This window comes from Panulirus ornatus, chromosome 44, assembly GCF_036320965.1.
Source record: "Panulirus ornatus isolate Po-2019 chromosome 44, ASM3632096v1, whole genome shotgun sequence".
Classification (NCBI taxonomy): domain Eukaryota; kingdom Metazoa; phylum Arthropoda; class Malacostraca; order Decapoda; family Palinuridae; genus Panulirus; species Panulirus ornatus.
In genome coordinates this window covers 11,193,973-11,215,020 of record NC_092267.1, presented here as the reverse complement: position 1 = coordinate 11,215,020, position 21,048 = coordinate 11,193,973, and the positions used below count along the sequence as shown (strand labels likewise).

General features: G+C 42.0%; 1 protein-coding gene across 4 annotated transcripts in view; it reads left to right on the top strand.

Moving 5' to 3' along the window:
• LOC139762738 (uncharacterized) overlaps positions 1 to 17,958 on the top strand; it is a 73,906-nt gene extending 55,948 nt beyond the window's left edge. For all 4 annotated transcript variants that reach the window (XM_071687810.1, XM_071687809.1, XM_071687812.1 and 1 more), the window contains 2 exons: positions 2,555 to 2,763; positions 6,477 to 17,958. In XM_071687810.1, the coding sequence (XP_071543911.1) occupies positions 2,555 to 2,763; positions 6,477 to 7,910 (1,643 nt within the window). In that variant the 3' untranslated portion in view covers positions 7,911 to 17,958. The remainder of the gene's footprint in view (positions 1 to 2,554; positions 2,764 to 6,476) is intronic.
• The last annotated feature ends 3,090 nt before the right edge of the window (positions 17,959 to 21,048 follow it).

Genomic DNA, 21,048 nt, shown 5'->3' with positions numbered 1-21,048 from the left:
TCACGGACAAGTGTTAGGGATCACACACAAGTGTCAAGGATCACTGACAAGTGTCAGGGATCACGGACAAGTGTTAGGGATCACAGACAAGTGTCAGGGATCATAGGCAAGTGTCAGGATCACAGGCAGGTGTTAGGGATCACAGACAAGTGTCAGGGATGACAGACAAGTGTCAAGCATCACACACAAGTGTTAGGGATCACAGACAAGTGTTAGGGATCACAGACAGGTGTCAGGGAACACAGACAAGTGTCAAGGGTCACAGACAAGTGTTAGGGATCACAGATAAGTGTCAGGGATCACAGACAAGTGTTAGGGATCACAGACAAGTGTCAAGGGTGACAAATAAATGTCAGGGATCACGGACAAGTGTCAGGGATGACTGACAAGTGTCAGGGATTATAAACAAGTGTCAGGGATCACAGACAAATGTCAGGGATCACAGACAAATGTCAGGGATCACAGACAAATGTCAGGGATCACAGACAAATGTCAGGGATCACAGACAAATGTCAGGGATCACAGACAAATGTCAGGGATCACAGATAAGTGTCAGGGATCACAGACAAGTGTTAGGGATCAGAGATAAGTGTCAGGGATCACAGATAAGTGTCAGGGATCACAGACAAATGTTAGGGATCAGAGATAAGTGTCAGGGATCACAGACAAATGTCAGAGATCACAGACAAATGTCAGGGATCACAGACAAGTGTCAGAGATCACAGACAAGTGTCAGGAATCACAGACAAGTGTCCGGGATCACAGACAAGTGTCCGGGATCACAGACAAGTGTCCGGGATCACAGACAAGTGTTAGGGATCACAGACAAGTGTTAGGGATCACAGACAAGTGTTAGGGATCACAGACAAGTGTTAGGGATCACAGACAAGTGTCAAGGATCACAGACAAGTGTCAAGGATCACAGACAAGTGTCGGGGATCCCAGACAAGTGTTAGGGATTACAGATAATTTCAGGGATCACAGACAAGTGTAAGGGATCACAGACAAGTGTCAGTGATGACAGACAAGCGTCAGGCATGACAGACAAGTGTCAGTGATGACAAACAAGTGTCAGGGATCACAGACAAGTGTCAGGGATCACAGACAAATGTCAGGGATCACACATAAGTGTCAGAGATGACAAACAAGTGTTAGGGATCACAGACAAGTGTCAGAGATCACAGTTAGACATCAGAGACAAGTGTCAAGGATCATAGACAAGTGTCAGGGATCACAGACAAGTGTCAGGGATCACAAACAAGTGTTAGGAATCACGGACAAGTGTCACTGATCTCAGACAAGTGTCAGGGATCAGAGACAAGTGTCGGGGGATGACAGACAAGTGTCAGGGAAGACAGACAAGTGTCAGGGATGACAGACAAGTGTCAGGAATGACAAGACAAGTGTCAGGGATGACAGACAAGTGTTAGGGATCATAGACAAGTGTTAGGGATCACAGACAAGTTTCAGGGATGACAGACAAGTGTCAGGGATGACAGACAAGTTTCAGGGATCACAGACAAGTGTCCAGGATCACAGACAAGTGTCCAGGATCACAGACAAGTGTCCAGGATCACAGACAAGTGTCAGGGATCACAGACAAGTGTCAGGGATCACAGACAAGTGTCAGGGATCACAGACAAGTGTCAGGGATCACAGACAAGTGTCAGGGATCACAGACAAGTGTCCAGGATCACAGACAAGTGTCCAGGATCACAGACAAGTGTCAGGGATCACAGACGAGGACAACCAGTCATAAGAACTTGTTCCTTATTTGTTTTTTCATTCTTTCTCGTCCCATTTTGTTTCCTTTCTCACTAAAGTTCTAACAGCATCATCTTCCCAGGCTTTGGCTGTATAATTTTCTCCATATGCATTTTATATTTTCATTTAGTCAGGTCATTTTCTGTTCTGACAGCCAATAATTCTGTCTTCATTGCATTACATGTTCTACATTAACGTCAATATATCACAGATATACCCAACTTACTGTCAAAGTTTCTCTTCACCTCACTTCATGAAATAGATGTCTTTATTGTCACATTGCATACATGATACAAAATGAAATTCTTTATGGCTAGAAGCTCAATTCGAGGTTAAGAAGTGTAAGAATTTTATGATAGAAATGTTAAAAATCACAAAAGTACCACATAAGATATCACATAATCATCTATTGCACTCAAAAGCTTCATCACATGAGAGGAGTTGCAGCGTCTTTACATGGTTAACCACTCAGGCTTTTATTTTCTGTTTCGGTTCTTGGTAAGTTTTGCTGCATCATTGCTTATCCTCATCCCAGTTCATGGTCATGATTCCCTTCGCCCCAGTTTTGCACTTGACGTGATCAATCTATCAAAGTTTGATAGTAGTAATGGAACCCCAGTTCCTTCATGGATTTATCACAACGGTATGGCTAAGATGCTGGATGGGCTGGTGATGGTAACCCACGTTCTATGTCTCCTTTTTAATATTTTTTTTTTCTTTTTAAGCCAAAGATGCTGTAGAGTGGTGTTACCTCATCTTTCATGTTATCTAATCTCTCTTGTGTGTTAAGAGATGCTGGGAGGGTTGGTGAGTGTAATGGTGGGTCCGTGGGTCGGGGCGGCACTGCTGCTGGTGCTCGTGCTTGCTGGCGTCATCTACTGGAGAAGAGCCCGTCCACCAGCCCCGAGGGACCACCCGCCCCCTCAGGAACTAAACTCCTATGCCGAATCCTACGAGGTGTCCTCCACTCTCTCCTCGGCACATCACATGGCTATACAGGTGAGAGAGAGAGAGAGAGAGAGAGAGAGAGAGAGAGAGAGAGAGAGAGAGAGAGAGAGATTTTTAGCAAGTGAAGATATTTGAAGTTTTGTTTGGGCAATAATCTGTATATTAAGAGGAAGTTTTCCACATATGGAGCCTCTGTATCAAACATTTCCTGCCATACACAATATTTTCGTATTTTTCTGTTTTGTTTTTAATCACAGTTCCATCACTCAACTTGTTCCAGTCATCCTATGGTATTATTATTCACAGTTCCATTCCTAACATGCTCCAGTCTGTTGGTTAGCTTTGCTGCTCTCTCTCAGGCGGGCAGCTTCGTTGCTCTCGCTCAGGTGGGTAGCTTTGTTGCTCTCACTCAGGTGGGCAGCTTGGCTCAGTTGGATTGCTGGCAGTTCACTGAGACACTCCTCTCTGACACCAGCATCCATCATGGAAATCTTGTTCTTTTGTCTGTCTTGTGTGGAGGACAATATCAAAGGCCTCTTCTGGCCCTCCAGAAACACACACTTCACTTTCTCATCTTTTTCTGTTTCTGTAAACGTTCAGTGTGTAATATGTAATTACTTGTATGCTCTACTCAGAGAACTGATTTTACACTCTTGGGGCGCCGTTTCTAAAACATTCTTTACTATAATACAATCTTCTGTATGCTGTCCATATTTACTACATCCTTTTTTACTTTATTGAATTCATCTATCTCACACACTATAAAAGTACTTCTTCATATCTTTTTGAATAAGTTTCATGTTTAATTTCATGTTATGTTGTTTGGTTATCCTTACCCCTCATCTTTCGAAGTGTTCATTGTCTATATCATCAGTCTGGTTTAAGGACTTAAAATGTTGTTATCGAGCTGCGTCTCACTTCCATTCTATGGAAAAGAAATTCAAGTCTTCTAGCCTTTCTCTGTAACTACTCTCTTTACTCTGGTATTACCTGTGTTGTCATCCTCACTTCTTTCTGAGCTCTTTGTGCCTCTAGGTGCGGTGACCAAACTCAAGAAGTAATTCTAGAATTGGTCTTAAATGAAATATAAACATCTAACTAAATATTTCCTTATCCATACACTTGAAAGCCATCCTGGTGTTTGCCAGGAGACAGTTTGTCTCCTTTACTTTTATCTTAATGTGGGACTCTGGCGACAGGTAAGGGGCGATATCAACACAAATTTCCTCTTCGTCACGCAAGGATACGGAGGTAGAATTCTTTTTCCCGTACTCCTATAAACTTAAGTATAACATGATCACCTTTGACAGTTGATGTATCTTATCTGATCTTCTCAGTGTCCATGCTACTGTGTGCCAAGATAAAATCTAGTAATGAGGATAAACGAGCCCCTCTGGTTCTTGTGCTCTCACAGACTTGATGATACAGAATAATTTTGTATATCCCGTAAGACTCTTTCCATGACTATCTCCATGAGAATCTAATTTCTACAAATTTGACTCTTTATACTCGAGATCCTCCAGTAAGAAACTACTGTTTGTGAGGAATGTTTCAGTGCCTCCTGAACCAACGTGATCTTTTCTTCGTTGTTGTCTTTGTATATTTTTTTCTGGTTCACTTAGCGTTGTGTGGAAGTTTGAGTTTATCAACCATACCATGGACTTTTTCCTTCTGTTTCTCATCCAGCTGTGTACTGTTTGAATGAGCCATCAGGCAAAATTTACCGAAACTCAATATTGTTCCTCATTGAGAGGACCAATCCCAGTCGTCTTTTGTCTTCAGTATTCCCTCGTTATGATCTTGTATCATCCACACAGAACGTTTTCTTTCCAGTATTCCAACATCAGCAGCTTCGTTTTCCCTAATTAGTACTTGAGATATAGCTCTATCCCGTATGTCACCTGTCTGTGTTTTGCATTATTTATATTTTGAACTTCACATGAATTACCATGTAAATGTCTCAGTTAGTAACCCTCTCTCTTTTGTTCCAGAGCATCGCTCGATATGTCTGTCAGTGCTTACCTTCTGACTATATTCATTACTGTTTCCTTGTTCTCCATTGTTCTTCCTTCTATGAGGAATACCTCTGACTTTCTGCTTGCTCATAAGTTCATTAGCCTCTTGACTACACAACTCCAATCTGACTGTTGTCGGTACTGGTTGTTGCCTCATGTCTTTGTTATATCTCTTGAGACTGCTTTTTTTATCTTATAAATTGTACGCCATGGATATAGTCCTTGATAGTCTTGTGATCGTATCTCCTTCGCTAAACTTTCCTCGCAGGCCTTGATATGGTCTTCCGGTCCAAAAAAATCAACTGATGTCTGTTTACTCTTTGTTTTCACTGCTACCCACTTGTTGTCTCAGGCCTGCTATGTTGCTTCATCAGCTTCCGTTTGTCCAGTTTTTCTGAAATCTTTTTTTGCCATCATGCATTGATCCTGAACACTTCACTTTTCTGAACTTACCACTGAAGAAAACAAACTCTTTCCTGAATGTTCTATCTCTGACATTGTACATTACCCTCTCTGTAGCATATTGCCTTCCTGTTTCAGTGTCCCCGAGTCTCTGTAGCATATTGCCTTCCTGTTTCAGTGTCCCCGAGTCTCTGTTCCTTACCATGTACCTGTGATTCTGTTATTCATTCCTGGAATGTTTCCTGTGCCGAGCTTCATGTGCTGGTGGCTTGTCCTTTTGTTCGCCTTCTTTGAGTAATCTTGAGACGATGATCCTCCTAAGCTGTTTCTCTGTTTCTTTCCAATAGACAGACTTTCTTTCCTGTAGATATTTCCACAGTGAATTTCTCGTCTTTGAGTTTGTTATAATGATAATCTTTAATTATATTTCCAAGTTCTTTAAGATCCTCTTCCCTGAAATGACATTCCATATGATCATTAATGTCCGCTTGATCCTTTTTATTTCGTTCTTTTTTTTAATTTCTTGACTCATTTGTTGTAACTTGTGATCCTATTTCTCTATTGTTGTTAATACCCCTAAGCTAATGGTCTCAATTATTTCATTCAATTCTCTGTTCTTTCTTCTGATGAAAAACAAATCAAGATGCTGTCATCCATCCTCCTCCTAACAAATCACTTACATCTTTAATGTCGTATTTAATTTGTCTAACTCCCATTTTTACGATACATTTCTCGCTAACTTGACTGTGGTCCTGCCCAAGTACATTTAGATTGGTTAGTCTCAGCACAAAAGATATGAAGATCTTCAAATATTTCAGTATAATGCTTTATACTACTTCAAGTATGTTCTCTACCGAAGCTCATATTCCACCAGTAAAGAATTTAATGAAAGTCTCCCTATGGGACGCCCGCTTGCGGATCAGCAGGAGAGAATACAAGCGTCCACGTACACTGTGTTCCTTTAACTTTTTTTTATTCACTTCAAGATAGTTACACACACACACACACACACACACACACACACCATACTTCGTCTCTCGTAAGTGTGATGGTTTGAAGCAGACTTGTGAAGCATCCCCACCTTCAAACCTCTTACTACGTGACGATTTCTAAGAGTTGCTGCATTCAAGGACCCCTTTGGCAACTCCTTTATCCTCTTAGTTGTACCATATGTCTGGTGAGTCTCAAGGCTAACTGTACCTTCTCAAAAATAGACTCTCTCTCTCTCTCTCTCTCTCTCTCTCTCTCTCTCTCTCTCTCTCTCTCTCTCTCAGCTGCATCTGCTTAGCAGCTGGTTCACTAAACATATATATGACATGACACCTCATGACAGTATTGGTTTTTCAGGTTCGTGTGGTCTGCAACTCGGGCCATGGCACCCACAGTCAACGGTCCCTCCCGTGGTCAGGAGCTGATCTTCCCCCATCTTACGAGTCGCTCTTCCCCCAAGGGCCTCCCTCCCCGAAGTTTTCTGCCAGCACCTCCACTGCTACCACTCCTGCTACCAATTCCGCTGCCAGCTTCGACATTACCACCACCTCCTTGGTTAGCCTCGGCTCCAACACCAGCACTTCTCCTGCACCCTCCGCCTTCTTCTCCAACACGACGCAGACGTCAAGCATAGTTATTCCCATCAGTGCCATGTGCAACTCTATAAGTACATCTGGCATTTCCTCCACATCTTACACTACCACCACAGCCTTCACCACTCCTCCAATCTTCACCAACACAACAGCATGTGCCACTTCCAGTTCGCAGCCCTCCAACACTCAAACATTCGCCACCAGCCCAGACCCCAACAGCACGCCAACAGCCACCATCACTGTTGCATCCTTAGGTCCCTCGTTGTCGACTAGGGCCACAATTTCAGTAATGCCAAACTTACCAGACGAAGCTCCTGTATCTAGTTCATCTGGTGATGCCAGGCTCTTCAACAAAGTAACCACCACTTACATTCCCAACAGCAGCTCTATCAGGGGAATGACCACACCAATTAACCCACTGGAGGTTGGTATTAATGATACCAACCTATCTCCATCACCCCGACCACCCTCACCCAACATAACTCCGCCACTTGTAGAACCGGAGGACACCGAAATTACACCGTTTGATACAGCCAACAACACACCAGTGGTATCAGGTTTTCCTTGTTCAGCATCCGGTGATGCAGAAGGTGAGGCAATGTTTTACTGTGCAAGTCAAGACATATCAGACGCAACACTGGAGGAGCGGGGCGGCTCGTGTGTCACAACAACTAATGCAACACCTGGGGTGACCACAACATCTGTGACTGAAGTAGTGGATGAGGGTTCACATAAGAGAGAGGCAGCAATAGCACTAATCGAAGTGCCTCTTGCAAACGGTAGATCATTAAAGGGCGTAGAACAATTAGCCAGTTTATCACTAGACACCGGACAGATCGCTCCATCCTCAGTCACTAGTGCAGAAGAAAAAAGTACACGCCTCATTGATGCACATGAGAATGCAGTGATGACCTCTACCGATGCATCAGTAACAGCTACATCTTCGTTATATGCACAAACAGTTGGGAGTAGCCATGCACTGATGGCAGATCGTGCTTTTTCTTCTGGATCAACGGTTCCCACAGTAATGAACATCAGTACATCAACTGAAGCTGCATCAGGAGAGGTGTTGTCAACAGCTGGAACAAGTATTTCTACGTCAACATCTGACACACATGTGGTCGCTGCATCTGAGGTAGTATGGCAACAAGATGTCACTGATATATCTCAACTTACAAGGCAACGTGACAGACAATAAACACCACAAGACTTTACAAGCAAGTGATTCTAAAACATCGATACAAAAACATACTTCGGTTTCCAGGGAACATTCGCACCGATAATTAGAAAGACACTCACTGGCCAGCCGTCTCTATAGTTTTCATTGCTACACCTCACAGAAATTACATGATAATGCCTTGTTCACATGAATGAAAATTCAAGTTATTCATCGTCCATTATAAAGCATTTTCATCAGAATACTGTCTTCATAAAGCCAAAAAACAGTCACACACAATCAATAGAAGATAAAACCACACACACACATTATGTATATATATATATATATATATATATATATATATATTTATATATATATATATATATATATATATATATATATATATATATATATATATATATTTATTTATTTATTTATATTTTGCTTTGTCGCTGTCTCCCGCGTTTGCGAGGTAGCGCAAGGAAACAGACGAAAGAAATGGCCCAACCCACCCCCATACACATGTATATACATACACGTCCACACACGCAAAAATACATACCTATACATCTCAATGTACACATATATATACACACACAGACATATACATATATACCCATGCACACAATTCACACTGTCTGCCTTTATTCATTTCCATCGCCACCTCGCCACACATGGAATACCATCCCCCTCCCCCCTCATGTGTGCGAGGTAGCGCTAGGAAAAGACAACAAAGGCCCCATTCGTTCACACTCAGTCTCTAGCTGTCATGCAATAATGCCCGAAACCACAGCTCCCTTTCCACATCCAGGCCCCACACTACTTTCCATGGTTTACCCCAGACGCTTCACATGCCCTGATTCAATCCACTGAAAGCACGTCAACCCCAGTATACCACATCGATCCAATTCACTCTATTCCTTGCCCGCCTTTCACCCTCCTGCATGTTCAGGCCCCGATCACTCAAAATCTTTTTCACTCCATCTTTCCACCTCCAATTTGGTCTCCCACTTCTCCTCGTTCCCTCCACCTCCGACACATGTATCCTCTTGGTCAATCTTTCCTCACTCATTCTCTCCATGTGCCCAAACCATTTCAAAACACCCTCTTCTGCTCTCTCCACCACGCTCTTTTTATTTCCACACATCTCTCTTACCCTTACATTACTTACTCGATCAAACCACCTCACACCACACATTGTCCTCAAACATCTCATTTCCAGCACATCCACCCTCCTGCGCACAACTCTATCCATAGCCCACGCCTCGCAACCATACAACATTGTTGGAACCACTATTCCTTCAAACACACCCATTTTTGCTTTCCGAGAAAATGTTCTCGACTTCCACACATTCTTCAAGGCTCCCACGATTTTCGCCCCCTCCTCCACCCTATGATTCACTTCCGCTTTCATGGTACCATATGCTGCCAGATCCACTCCCAGATATCTAAAACAATTTACTTCCTCCAGTTTTTCTCCATTCAAACTTACCTCCCAATTGACTTGACCCTCAACCCTACTGTACCTAATAACCTTGCTCTTTTTCACATTTACTCTTGTGGCATGAGAAGCGTGGGAGGTGGGTTGAGTACAAAGGGTAGTGAGTGGTGGGATGAAGAAGTAAGATTATTAGTGAAAGAGAAGAGAGAGGCATTTGGACGATTTTTGCAGGGAAAAAATGCAATTGAGTGGGAGGTGTATAGAAGAAAGAGACAGGAGGTCAAGAGAAAGGTGCAAGAGGTGAAAAAGAGGGCAAATGAGAGTTGGGGTGAGAGACTATCATTAAATTTTAGGGAGAATAAAAAGATGTTCTGGAAGGAGGTAAATAAAGTGCGTAAGACAAGGGAGCAAATGGGAACTTCATTGAAGGGCGCTAATGGGGAGGTGATAACAAGTAGTGGCGATGTGAGAAGGAGATGGAGTGAGTATTTTGAAGGTTTGTTGAATGTGTTTGATGATAGAGTGGCAGATATAGGGTGTTTTGGTCGAGGTGGTGTGCAAAGTGAGAGGGTTAGGGAAAATGATTTGGTAAACAGAGAAGAGGTAGTAAAAGCTTTGCGGAAGATGAAAGCCGGCAAGGCAGCAGGTTTGGATGGTATTGCAGTGGAATTTATTAAGAAAAGGGGTGAATGTATTATTGACTGGTTGGTAAGGTTATTTAATGTATGTATGACTCATGGTGAGGTGCCAGAGGATTGGCGGAATGCGTGCATAGTGCCATTGTACAAAGGCAAAGGGGATAAGAGTGAGTGCTCAAATTACAGAGGTATAAGTTTGTTGAGTATTCCTGGTAAATTATATGGGAGGGTATTGATTGAGAGGGTGAAGTCATGTACAGAGCATCAGATTGGGGAAAAGCAGTGTGGTTTCGGAAGTGGTAGAGGATGTGTGGATCAGGTGTTTGCTTTGAAGAGTGTTAGAAATACTTAGAAAAGCAAATGGATTTGTATGTAGCATTTATGGATCTGGAGAAGGCATACGATAGAGTTGATAGAGATGCTCTGTGGAAGGTATTAAGAATATATGGTGTAGGAGGCAAGTTGTTAGAAGCAGTGAAAAGTTTTTATCGAGGATGTAAGGCATGTGTACGTGTAGGAAGAGAGGAAAGTGATTGGTTCTCAGTGAATGTAGGTTTGCGGCAGGGATGATGTGTGATGTCTCCATGGTTGTTTAATATGTTTATGGATGGGGTTGTTAGGGAGGCGAATGCAAGAGTTTTGGAAAGAGGGGCAAGTATGAAGTCTGTTGTGAATGAGAGAGTTTGGGAAGTGAGTCAATTGTTGTTCGCTGATGATACAGCGCTGGTGGCTGATTCATGTGAGAAACTGCAGAAGCTGGTGACTGAGTTTGGTAAAGTATGTGAAAGAAGAAAGTTAAGAGTAAAATATATATATATATATATATATATATATATATATATATATATATATATATATATATATATATATATATATATATATCAACTTTCTAAAAGGGGAAACAGGAGTCACGCGGGATGTGCTCATCGTCCTCGAATGCTCAGATTGGGGTGTCTAAATGTGAGTAGATGTAACCAAGATGAGAAAAAAAAGGAGAGATAGGTAGTATGTTTGAAGAGAGGAACCTGGATGATTTGGCTCTAAGTGAAGCGAAGCTCGAGGGTAAAGGGGAAGAGTGGTTTGGGAATGTTTTGGGAGTAAAGTCAGGAGTTGGTGAGAGGACAAGAGCAAAGGAAGGATTAGCAGTACTCCTGAAACAGGAGTGGTGGAAGTATGTGATAGAGTGTAAGAAAGTAAACTCTAGATTGATGTGGGTAAAACTGAAAGTGGATGGAGAGAGATGGTTGGTTATTGGTGCCTATGCACCTGGGCATGAGAAGAAAGAACATGAGAGGCAAGTGTTTTTGGGAGCAGCTAAGTGAGTGTGTTAGCAGTTTTGATGCACTAGACCGGGTTCTAGTGATGGGTGATTTGAATGCAAAGGTAAGTAATGTGGCAGTTGAGGGAAAAATTAGTGTACATGGATTGTTCAGTGTTGTAAACGGAAATGGTGAAGAGCTTGTAGATTTATTTGCTGAAAAAGGACTGGTGATTGGGAATATCTGGTTTAAAAAGAGAGATATACATAAGTATACGTATGTAAGTAGGAGAGATGGCCAGAGAGCGTTACTGGATTACGTGTTAGTTGATAGGCGCGTGAGAGACGTTTGGATGGTAATGTGCTGAGAGGTGCAACTAGAAGGGTGTCTGATCATTATCTTGTGGAGGCGAAGGTGAAGATTTGTAGAGGTTTTCAGAAGGGAGGAGAGAATGTTGGGGTGAAGAGGGTGATGAGAGTAAGTGAGCTTGGAAAGGAGACTTGTGCGAGGAAGTACCAGGGGAGACTGAGTGCAGAATGAAAAAAGGTGAGAGCGAAGGACGTAACGGGAGTGGGGAGGAATGGGATGTATTTAGGGAAGCAGTGATGGCTTGCACAAAAGATGTGGCATGAGAAAGGTTGGAGGTGGGCAAATTAGAAAGGGCAGTGAGTGATGGGATGAAGAAGTAAGATTATTAGTGAAAGAGAAGAGAGAGGCATTTGGATTATGTTAGCAGTGAAATTGTGCAGATGAGTGGGAGATGTATAAAAGAAAGAGCCAGGAAGTCAAGAGAAAGGTGCAAGAGGTTAAAAAAGAGGGCAAATGAGAGTTGGGGTGAGAGAGTATCATTAAATTTTAGGGAGAATAAAAAGATGTTTTGGAAGGAGGTAAATAAAGTTCGTAAGCCAAGGGAACAAATGGGAACATCGTTGAAGGGGGCTAATGGGAAGGTAATAACAAGTAGTGGTGATGTGAGATGGAGATGAAGTGAGTATTTTGAAGGTTTGTTGAATGTGTTAGATGATAGAGTGGCAGATATAGGATGTTTTGGTCGAGGTGATGTGCGAAGTGAGAGGGTAAGGGAGTATGATTTGGTAAACAGAGAAGAGGTAGTGAAAGCTTTGCGGAAGATGAAGGGTGGCAAGGCGGTGGGTTTAAATGGTATTGCAGTGGGATTTATTAAAAAAGAGGATGACTGTGTTGTTGACTGGTTGGTGAGGATATTCAATGTATGTATGGCTCATGGTGAAGTGCCTGAGGATTGGCGGAATGCATGCATAATGCCATTGTACAAAGGCAAAGGGTTTAAAGGCGAGTGTTCAAATTACAGAGGTATAAGTTTGTTGAGTATTCCTGGGAAATTATATTGGAGGGTATTGATTTAGAGGGTGAAGGCATGGACAAAGCATCAGATTGGGGAAGAGCAGTGTGGTTTCGGAAGTGGTAGAGGATGTGTGGATCAGGTGTTTGCTTTGAAGAATGTATATGAGAAATACTTAGAAAAGCAAATGGATTTGTATGTAGCATTTATGGATCTGGAGAAAACATATGATAGATAGTTGAGAGATGCTCTGTGGAAGGTATTAAGAGTATATGGTGTGGGAGGCAAGTTGCTGGAAGCAGTGAAGAGTTTTTATCGAGAATGTAAGGCATGTGTACGAGTAGGAAGAGAGGAAAGTGATTGGTTCCCAGTGAATGTCAGTTTGCGGCAGGGGTGTGTGATGTCTCCATGGTTGTTTAGTTTCTTAATGGATGAGGTTGTTTGGGAGGTGAATGTAAGAGTTTTGGAGAGAGGGGCTAGTATAAAGTCTGTTGTGGATGAGAGGGCTTGGGAAGTGAATCAGTTGTTCGCTGATGATACATCGGTGGTGGCTGATTCGTGTGAGAAACTACATAAGCTGGTGACTGAGTTTGGTAAAGTGTGTGAAAGAAGAAAGCTGAGAGTAAATGTGAATAAGAGCAAGGTTATTATTAGGGTTGAAGGACAAGTTAATTGGGAGGTAAATTTGAATGGAGAAAAACTGGAGGAAGTGAAGTGTTTTAGATATCTGGGAGTGGATTTGGCAGCGAATGGAACCATGGAAGCGAAAGTGAGTCACAGGTTGGGGGAGGGGGCGAAGGTTCTAGGTGCGTTGAAGAATGTGTGGAAGGCGAGAACATTATCTCGGAGAGCAAAAATGGGTATGTTTGAAAGAATAATGTTCCAAAAATGTTATATGATTGTGAGGCATGGGCTATAGATAGAGTTGTGTGGAGGAGGATGGATGTATTAGAAATGAGATGTTTGAGGACAATATGTGGTATCAGTTGGTTTGATCGAGTAAGTAATGAAAGGGTGAGAGATGTGTGGTAATAAAAAGAGTGTGGTTGAGAGAGCAGATGAGGGTGTATTGAAATGGTTTGGTCACATGGGGAGAATGAGTGAGGAAAGATTGATAAAGAGGATATATGTGTCAGAGGTGGAAGGAACGAGAAGTGGGAGACCAAATTGGAGGTGGGAGGACGGAGTGAAAAAGATTTTGATCGATCGGGGCCTGAACATACAGGAGGGTGAAAGGCGTGCAAGGAATGGAGTGAATTGGGACGATGTGGTATACCGGGGTCGACGTGCTGTCAATGGATTGAACCAGGGCATGTGAAGCGTCTTGGGTAAACCATGGAAAGTTCTGTGGGGCCTGGATGTGGAAATGGAGCTGTGGTTTCGGTGCATTACACACGACAGCTAGATACTGAAAGTGAATGTGGCCTTTGTTGTCTTTTCCTAGCGCTATCTCGCGCGCGTGCGGGTGGAGGGGATTGCCATTTCATGTGTGGTGGGGTGGCGGCGGGAATGGATGAAGGTAGCATATATGAATATGTATATATATATGTGCGTGTGTGGGCGTTTATGTATATATATGTTATATATGTGTGTGTTGGGCCACTCTTTCGTCTGTTTCCTTGCGCTACCTCGCTAACGCGGGAGACAGTGGCAACGTATATATATGGAATGTATTTAGGGAATCAGTGATGGATTGCGCAAAAGATGCTTGTGGCATGAGAAGAATGGGAGATGGGTTGATTAGAAAGGGTAGTGAGTGGTGGGATGAAGAAGTAAGAGTATTAGTGAAAGAGAAGAGAGGCATTTGGACGATTTTTGCAGGGAAAAAATGCAATTGAGTGGGAAATGTATAAAAGAAAGAGACAGGAGGTCAAGAGAAAGGTGCAAGAGGTGAAAAAAAGGGCAAATGAGAGTTGGGGTGAGAGAGTATCATTAAATTTTAGGGAGAATAAAAAGATGTTCTGGAAGGAGGTAAATAAAGTGCGTAAGACAAGGGAGCAAATGGGAACTTCAGTGAAGGGCGCAAATGGGGAGGTGATAACAAGTAGTGGTGATGTGAGACGGAGATGGAGTGAGTATTTTGAAGGTTTGTTGAATGTGTTTGATGATAGAGTGGCAGATATAGGGTGTTTTGGTCGAGGTGGTGTGCAAAGTGAGAGGGTTAGGGAAAATGATTTGGTAAACAGAGAAGAGGTAGTAAAAGCTTTGCGGAAGATGAAAGCCGGCAAGGCAGCAGGTTTGGATGGTATTGCAGTGGAATTTATTAAAAAAGGGGGTGACTGTATTGTTGACTGGTTGGTAAGGTTATTTAATGTATGTATGACTCATGGTGAGGTGCCTGAGGATTGGCGGAATGCGTGCATAGTGCCATTGTACAAAGGCAAAGGGGATAAGAGTGAGTGCTCAAATTACAGAGTATAAGTTTGTTGAGTATTCCTGGTAAATTATATGGGAGGGTATTGATTGAGAGGGTGAAGGCATGTACAGAGCATCAGATTGGGGAAGAGCAGTGTGGTTTCAGAAGTGGTAGAGGATGTGTGGATCAGGTGTTTGCTTTGAAGAATGTATGTGAGAAATACTTAGAAAAGCAAATGGATTTGTATGTAGCATTTATGGATCTGGAGAAGGCATACGATAGAGTTGATAGAGATGCTCTGTGGAAGGTATTAAGAATATATGGTGTGGGAGGCAAGTTGTTAGAAGCAGTGAAAAGTTTTTATCGAGGATGTAAGGCATGTGTACGTGTAGGCAGAGAGGAAAGTGATTGGTTCTCAGTGAATGTAGGTTTGCGGCAGGGATGATGTGTGATGTCTCCATGGTTGTTTAATTTGTTTATGGATGGGGTTGTTAGGGAGGTGAATGCAAGAGGGGCAAGTATGAAGTCTGTTGGGGATGAGAGAGCTTGGGAAGTGAGTCAGTTGTTGTTCGCTGATGATACAGCGTGGTGGCTGATTCATGTGAGAAACTGCAGAAGCTGGTGACTGAGTTTGGTAAAGTGTGTGAAAGAAGAAAGTTAAGAGTAAATGTGAATAAGAGCAAGGTTATTAGGTACATTAGGGTTGAGGGTCAAGTCAATTAAGAGGTGAGTTTGAATGGAGAAAAACTGGAGGAAGTAAAGTGTTTTAGATATCTTGGAGTGGATCTGGCAGCGGATGGAACCATGGAAGCGGAAGTGGATCATAGGATGGGGGAGGGGGCGAAAATTCTGGGAGCCTTGAAGAATGTGTGGAAGTCGAGAACATTATCTCGGAAAGCAAAAATGGGTATGTTTGAAGGAATAGTGGTTCCAACAATGTTGTATGGTTGCGAGGCGTGGGCTATGGATAGAGTTGTGTGGAGGAGGATGGATGTGCTGGAAATGAGATGTTTGAGGACAATGTGTGGTGTGAAGTGGTTTGATCGAGTAAGTAACGTAGGGGTAAGAGAGATGTGTGGAAATAAAAAGAGCGTGGTTGAGAGAGCAGAAGAGGGTGTTTTGAAATGGTTTGGGCACATGGAGAGAATGAGTGAGGAAAGATTGACCAAGAGGATATATGTGTCGGAGGTGGAGGGAACGAGGAGAAGAGGGAGACCAAATTGGAGGTGGAAAGATGGAGTGAAAAAGATTTTGTGTGATCGGGGCCTGAACATGCAGGAGGGTGAAAGGAGGGCAAGGAATAGAGTGAATTGAAGCGATGTGGTATACCGGTTTTGACGTGCTGTCAGTGGATTGAATCAGGGCATGTGAAGCGTCTGGGGTAAACCATGGAAAGCTGTGTAGGTATGTATATTTGCGTGTGTGGACGTATGTATATACATGTGTATGGGGGTGGGTTGGGCCATTTCTTTCGTCTGTTTCCTTGCGCTACCTCGCAAACGCGCGAGACAGCGGCAAAAAAAAAAAAAAAAAAAAAAAAAAAAAAAAAAAAATATATATATATATATATATATATATATATATATATATATATATATATATATATTCTGTTAAGATGACCAGATAACTTTTTTTTTTTTAGCAAAATCTTTGTTTTTTCAAATTGTCTAATATTTTTTTTTCATAATTGGGAGGTTGTGTAAGATACTTCCAAGGTTGTCTCAACGTTTCGATTTGTATCTAACATGTCATCTTCAGGAGCGAGTGGAGAGGTCGGTGGAGCATCTGGGAATGATTGCAAGTAGCTGGTTCAGGCTAGTAACTTAATACCTGTACGCGGACGTACATGTATTAAAGCACGCTCATTGGTTTACTGCGATGCTGGGGCGTGTAGCTGTAGTATCCTTGTAGATTTAACGATTGTCTCACGTGTGAGGGCAGTGTACATTTAATCTGATGTTGCCTCCTTGTAGGTGTAGGGTTGATAATCTGGAAAGTATACAGGTTGTGCTTCCCACGTACGTAGGTCATGTTAAGGAGTTCGCAGTCTCCTTGTTGATATTTGAATCCCTTTTAACTACGTATGATTCTTGTGATAGGTCCTCATGACCAACCAGTCATACAATAGACGAATAAATAGATCTCTCTTGTTTTCTGTGTAGCTGGTTGGTCGTGAGGACATATTACAAGAATCCAACGTAGCTAAAAGGAATTCAAATGTCAACAAGGAGACTACGAACTCCTTAACAACATGACCTTACGTACGTGGGAAGCACAACCTGTACACTGTCCAGAAGTCTCACTCTACATCTACAAGGAGGCTACATCGAATTACATGTCACCAAGAAGCATTAACACTACCCTCACACGCGAGACAATCATAAAATCTACTAGGATACAACGCCGTGAACAAGACACAAGACGCATACACATCGCAAAAGCACTGATCTTCAGGGAGGAACAACCAAAAGATAATGAGAACTCGGGCCAAGACAGGATACTACAGCTACACGCCCTAGCATCGGGTTACAACCAATGAGCACCCAGCAATACATGCACGCCTACAGCAGGTGTTAACCAGCCTCATCCTGCTACCTACAATCATTCTTAGATGCTCCACTGTCCTCTCAACACGTTCCTGAAGATCAGTTGTTGGATTTGAAATGATACGTTGAGACAACCCATGGAGGTATCTTACACAAGTTCTCCAGGCATATAAAAAGAGATATTAGAAAACTTAAAAAAATCAGAAAGAATGAAATAAAAGTTATCTCGTCATTTTAACAATATGATTACAAGAACTGCTATAAACATTCACAAGTATACAACATGCTGCTGAAATTGTATTTGAAATGTGTTGTACAAAGTTAAAGTTGCACTGATTCAAATTACATGGCAAGGAACCTTAGGCTAAAGTAATGATATATATTTTCTGGAAATATGTGATATACTTCACTTGTACCTTATTATCATATAATCATGCAGAGAACATACATTTAGCAAAACAAATATTTTTTGTGACCTCTATACATTCGGTCTCTTTTCTTTCAATAAAAATGATATATTGGTAAAGAGGTTTGATTCACCCACAATGCACTGTTCAGTTGGAAAAAAAATTCCATCCAAAACTAAGCTAAACGAATTGAATGGAATTTTAACCAAATTGGAAGATGTTCTGAAAAGTCTGTGAACACAATACGGTTTGGGGACTAGAATTTATCAGAACGTGAAGAACAAGAGCAGAATATGGTTGTAACTTTACATATTTAGAAATTTATAATGGATGAACAGAATAATAGCGAGGCTATGAAAGAACCCAAACTAGCACAGGTAACTGACATACCAACACAAGAGAGAGAGAGTGCAGCTGACCTCTGTACCAACTACACGATCATCTTCACCCTCATCCAAGTAAACAAAGCAAGCAAATGGAGAGGACAACACCGAGCAAGTAAATGTAACGTCTGTACAGAAATGGAAGAAGACAAATATGATACAGTGAATGATGACGTCTTAAGAATGAACGACGTGATGGTAGCTACTTGCTAACACTAGTAAAGTACTCGTAGCTACTTGCTAACACTAGCAGAGTACTAGAAGCTACTTGCTAACACTAGTAAAGTACTAGTAGCTACTTGCTAACACTAGTAAAGTAGCTACTTGCTAACGCTAGTAAAGTACTAGTAGCGACTTGCTAACTCTTGTAAAGTACTAGTAGCTACTTGCTAACACTAGTAAAGTACTAGTAGCTACTAGCTAACACCAGTAAAGTACTAGTAGCTACTTGCTAATCTAGATCTTTTTGATAGTTATTAGTTCATGAATACGACCATAGTTTAGTGAGAGACAAAAAAAAAATATCTGAAGCTTATCACCAATTGAAAAAAGTATATTGTGGAAAAATTAGGTAGTAAGATACACAAAATCGGATGAACAGAACATTAAAACAGGAGAAAATATTTGCAATTAGCAAAGAGAACATAAAAGGACAAAAACTGAATGCAGAAAAAGATAATAGAATCCCACTGAAAAGGAGGAATGATAGAACTGTTAATACAGTCCGGACAAGACTCAAAAGGTAATAGTTTTGTAGGTAAACGAAGAAGGAATTCCTGATATAGAGATAGAGAATGGGTATGAGCAAGTGCGGCTTTATTCATCAGTTCCTGGTGCTACCTCGTTGACGCAGGAAACTGCGAACTAATACACACACACACATCATCCTCCTCGAAGGCTCAGATCGGGGTGTCTAAACGGGTGTGGATGTAACCAAGATGAGAAAAAAGGAGAGATAGGTAGTATGTTTGAGGAAAGGAACCTGGATGTTTTGGCTCTGAGTGAAACGAAGCTCAAGGGTAAAGGGGAAGAGTGGTTTCGGAATGTCTTGAGAGTAAAGTCAGGGGTTAGTGAGAGGGCAAGAGCAAGGGAAGGAGCAGCACTACTCCTGAAACAGGAGTGGTGGGAGTATATGATAGAGTGTAAGAAAGTAAACTCTAGATTGATATGGGTAAAACTGAAAGTGGATGTAGAGAGATGGGTGATTATTGGTGCATATGCACCTGGGCATGAGAAGAAAGATCATGAGAGGCAAGTGTTTTGGGAGCAGCTGAGTGAGTGTGTTAGTAGTTTTGATGCGCGAGACCGGGTTATAGTGATGGGTGATTTGAATGCAAATGTGAGTAATGTGGCAGTTGAGGGAATGATTGGTGTACATGGGGTGTTCAGTGTTATAAATGGGAATGGTGAAGAGTTTGTAGATTTATGTGCTGAAAAAAGACTGGTGATTGGGAATACCTGGTTTAAAAAGAGAGATACTCATAAGTATACATATGTAAGCCTAATTGATAGGCGCGCGAAAGAGACTTTTGGATGTTAATGTGATGAGAGGTGCAACTGGAAGGATGTCTGATCATTATCTTGTGGAGGCGAAGGTGAAGATTTGTAGAGGTTTTCAGAAAAGAAGAGAGACTGTTGGGGTGGAAAGAGTGGTGAGAGTAAGTGAGCTTGCGAAGGAGACTTGTGTGAGGAAGTACCGGGAGAAACTAAGTACAGAAAGGAAGAAGGTGAGAACAAAGGACGTAAGGGGAGTGGGGGAGGAATGGGATGTATTTAGGGAAGCAGTGACGGCTTGCGCAAAAGATGCTTGTGGCATGAGGCGTGGGAGGTGGGCAAATTAGAAAGAGTAGTGAGTGGTGGGATGAAGAAGTAAGATTATTGGTGAAAGAGAAGAGAGAGGCATTTGGATGATTTTTGCAGGGGAATAATGCAAATGAGTGGGAGATGTATAAAAGAAGGAGGCAGGAGGTCAAGAAAAAGGTGCAAGAGGTGAAAAAGAGGGCAAATGAGAGTTGGGGTGAGAGTATCATTAAATTTTAGGAGAATGAAAAGATGTTCTGGAAGGAGGTAAATAAAGTGCGTAAGACAAGGGAACCAATGGGAACTTCAGTGAAGGGGGCTAATGGGGAGGTGATAATAACAAGTAGTGGTGATGTGAGAAGGAGATGGAGTGAGTATTTTGAAGGTTTGTTGAATGTGTTAGATGATAGAGTGGCAGATATAGGGTGTTTTGGTCGAGGTGGTGTGCAAAGTGACAGGGTTAGGGAAAATGATTTGGTATACAGAGAAGAGGTAGTAAAAGCTTTGCCGAAGACGAAAGCTGGCAAGGCAGCGGATTTGGATGGTATTGCAGTGGAATTTATTAAAAAAGGGGGTGACTGTATTGTTGACTGGTTGGTAAGGTTATTTAATGTATGTATGACTCATGGTGAGGTGCCTGAGGATTGGCGGAATGCTTGCATAGTGCCATTGTACAAAGGCAAAGGGGATAAAAGTGAGTGCTCAAATTACAGAGGTATAAGTTTGTTGAGTATTCCTGGTAAATTATATGGGAGGGTATTGATTGAGAGGGTGAAGTCATGTACAGAGCATCAGATTGGGGAAGAGCAGTGTGGCTTCAGAAGTGGTAGAGGATGTGTGGATCAGGTGTTTGCTTTGAAGAATGTATGTGAGAAATACTTAGAAAAGCAAATGGATTTGTATGTAGCATTTATGGATCTGGAGAAGGCATATGATAGAGTTGATAGAAATGCTCTGTGGAAGGTATTAAGAATATATGGTTTGGGAGGCAAGTTGTTAGAAGCAGTGAAAAGTTTTTATCGAGGA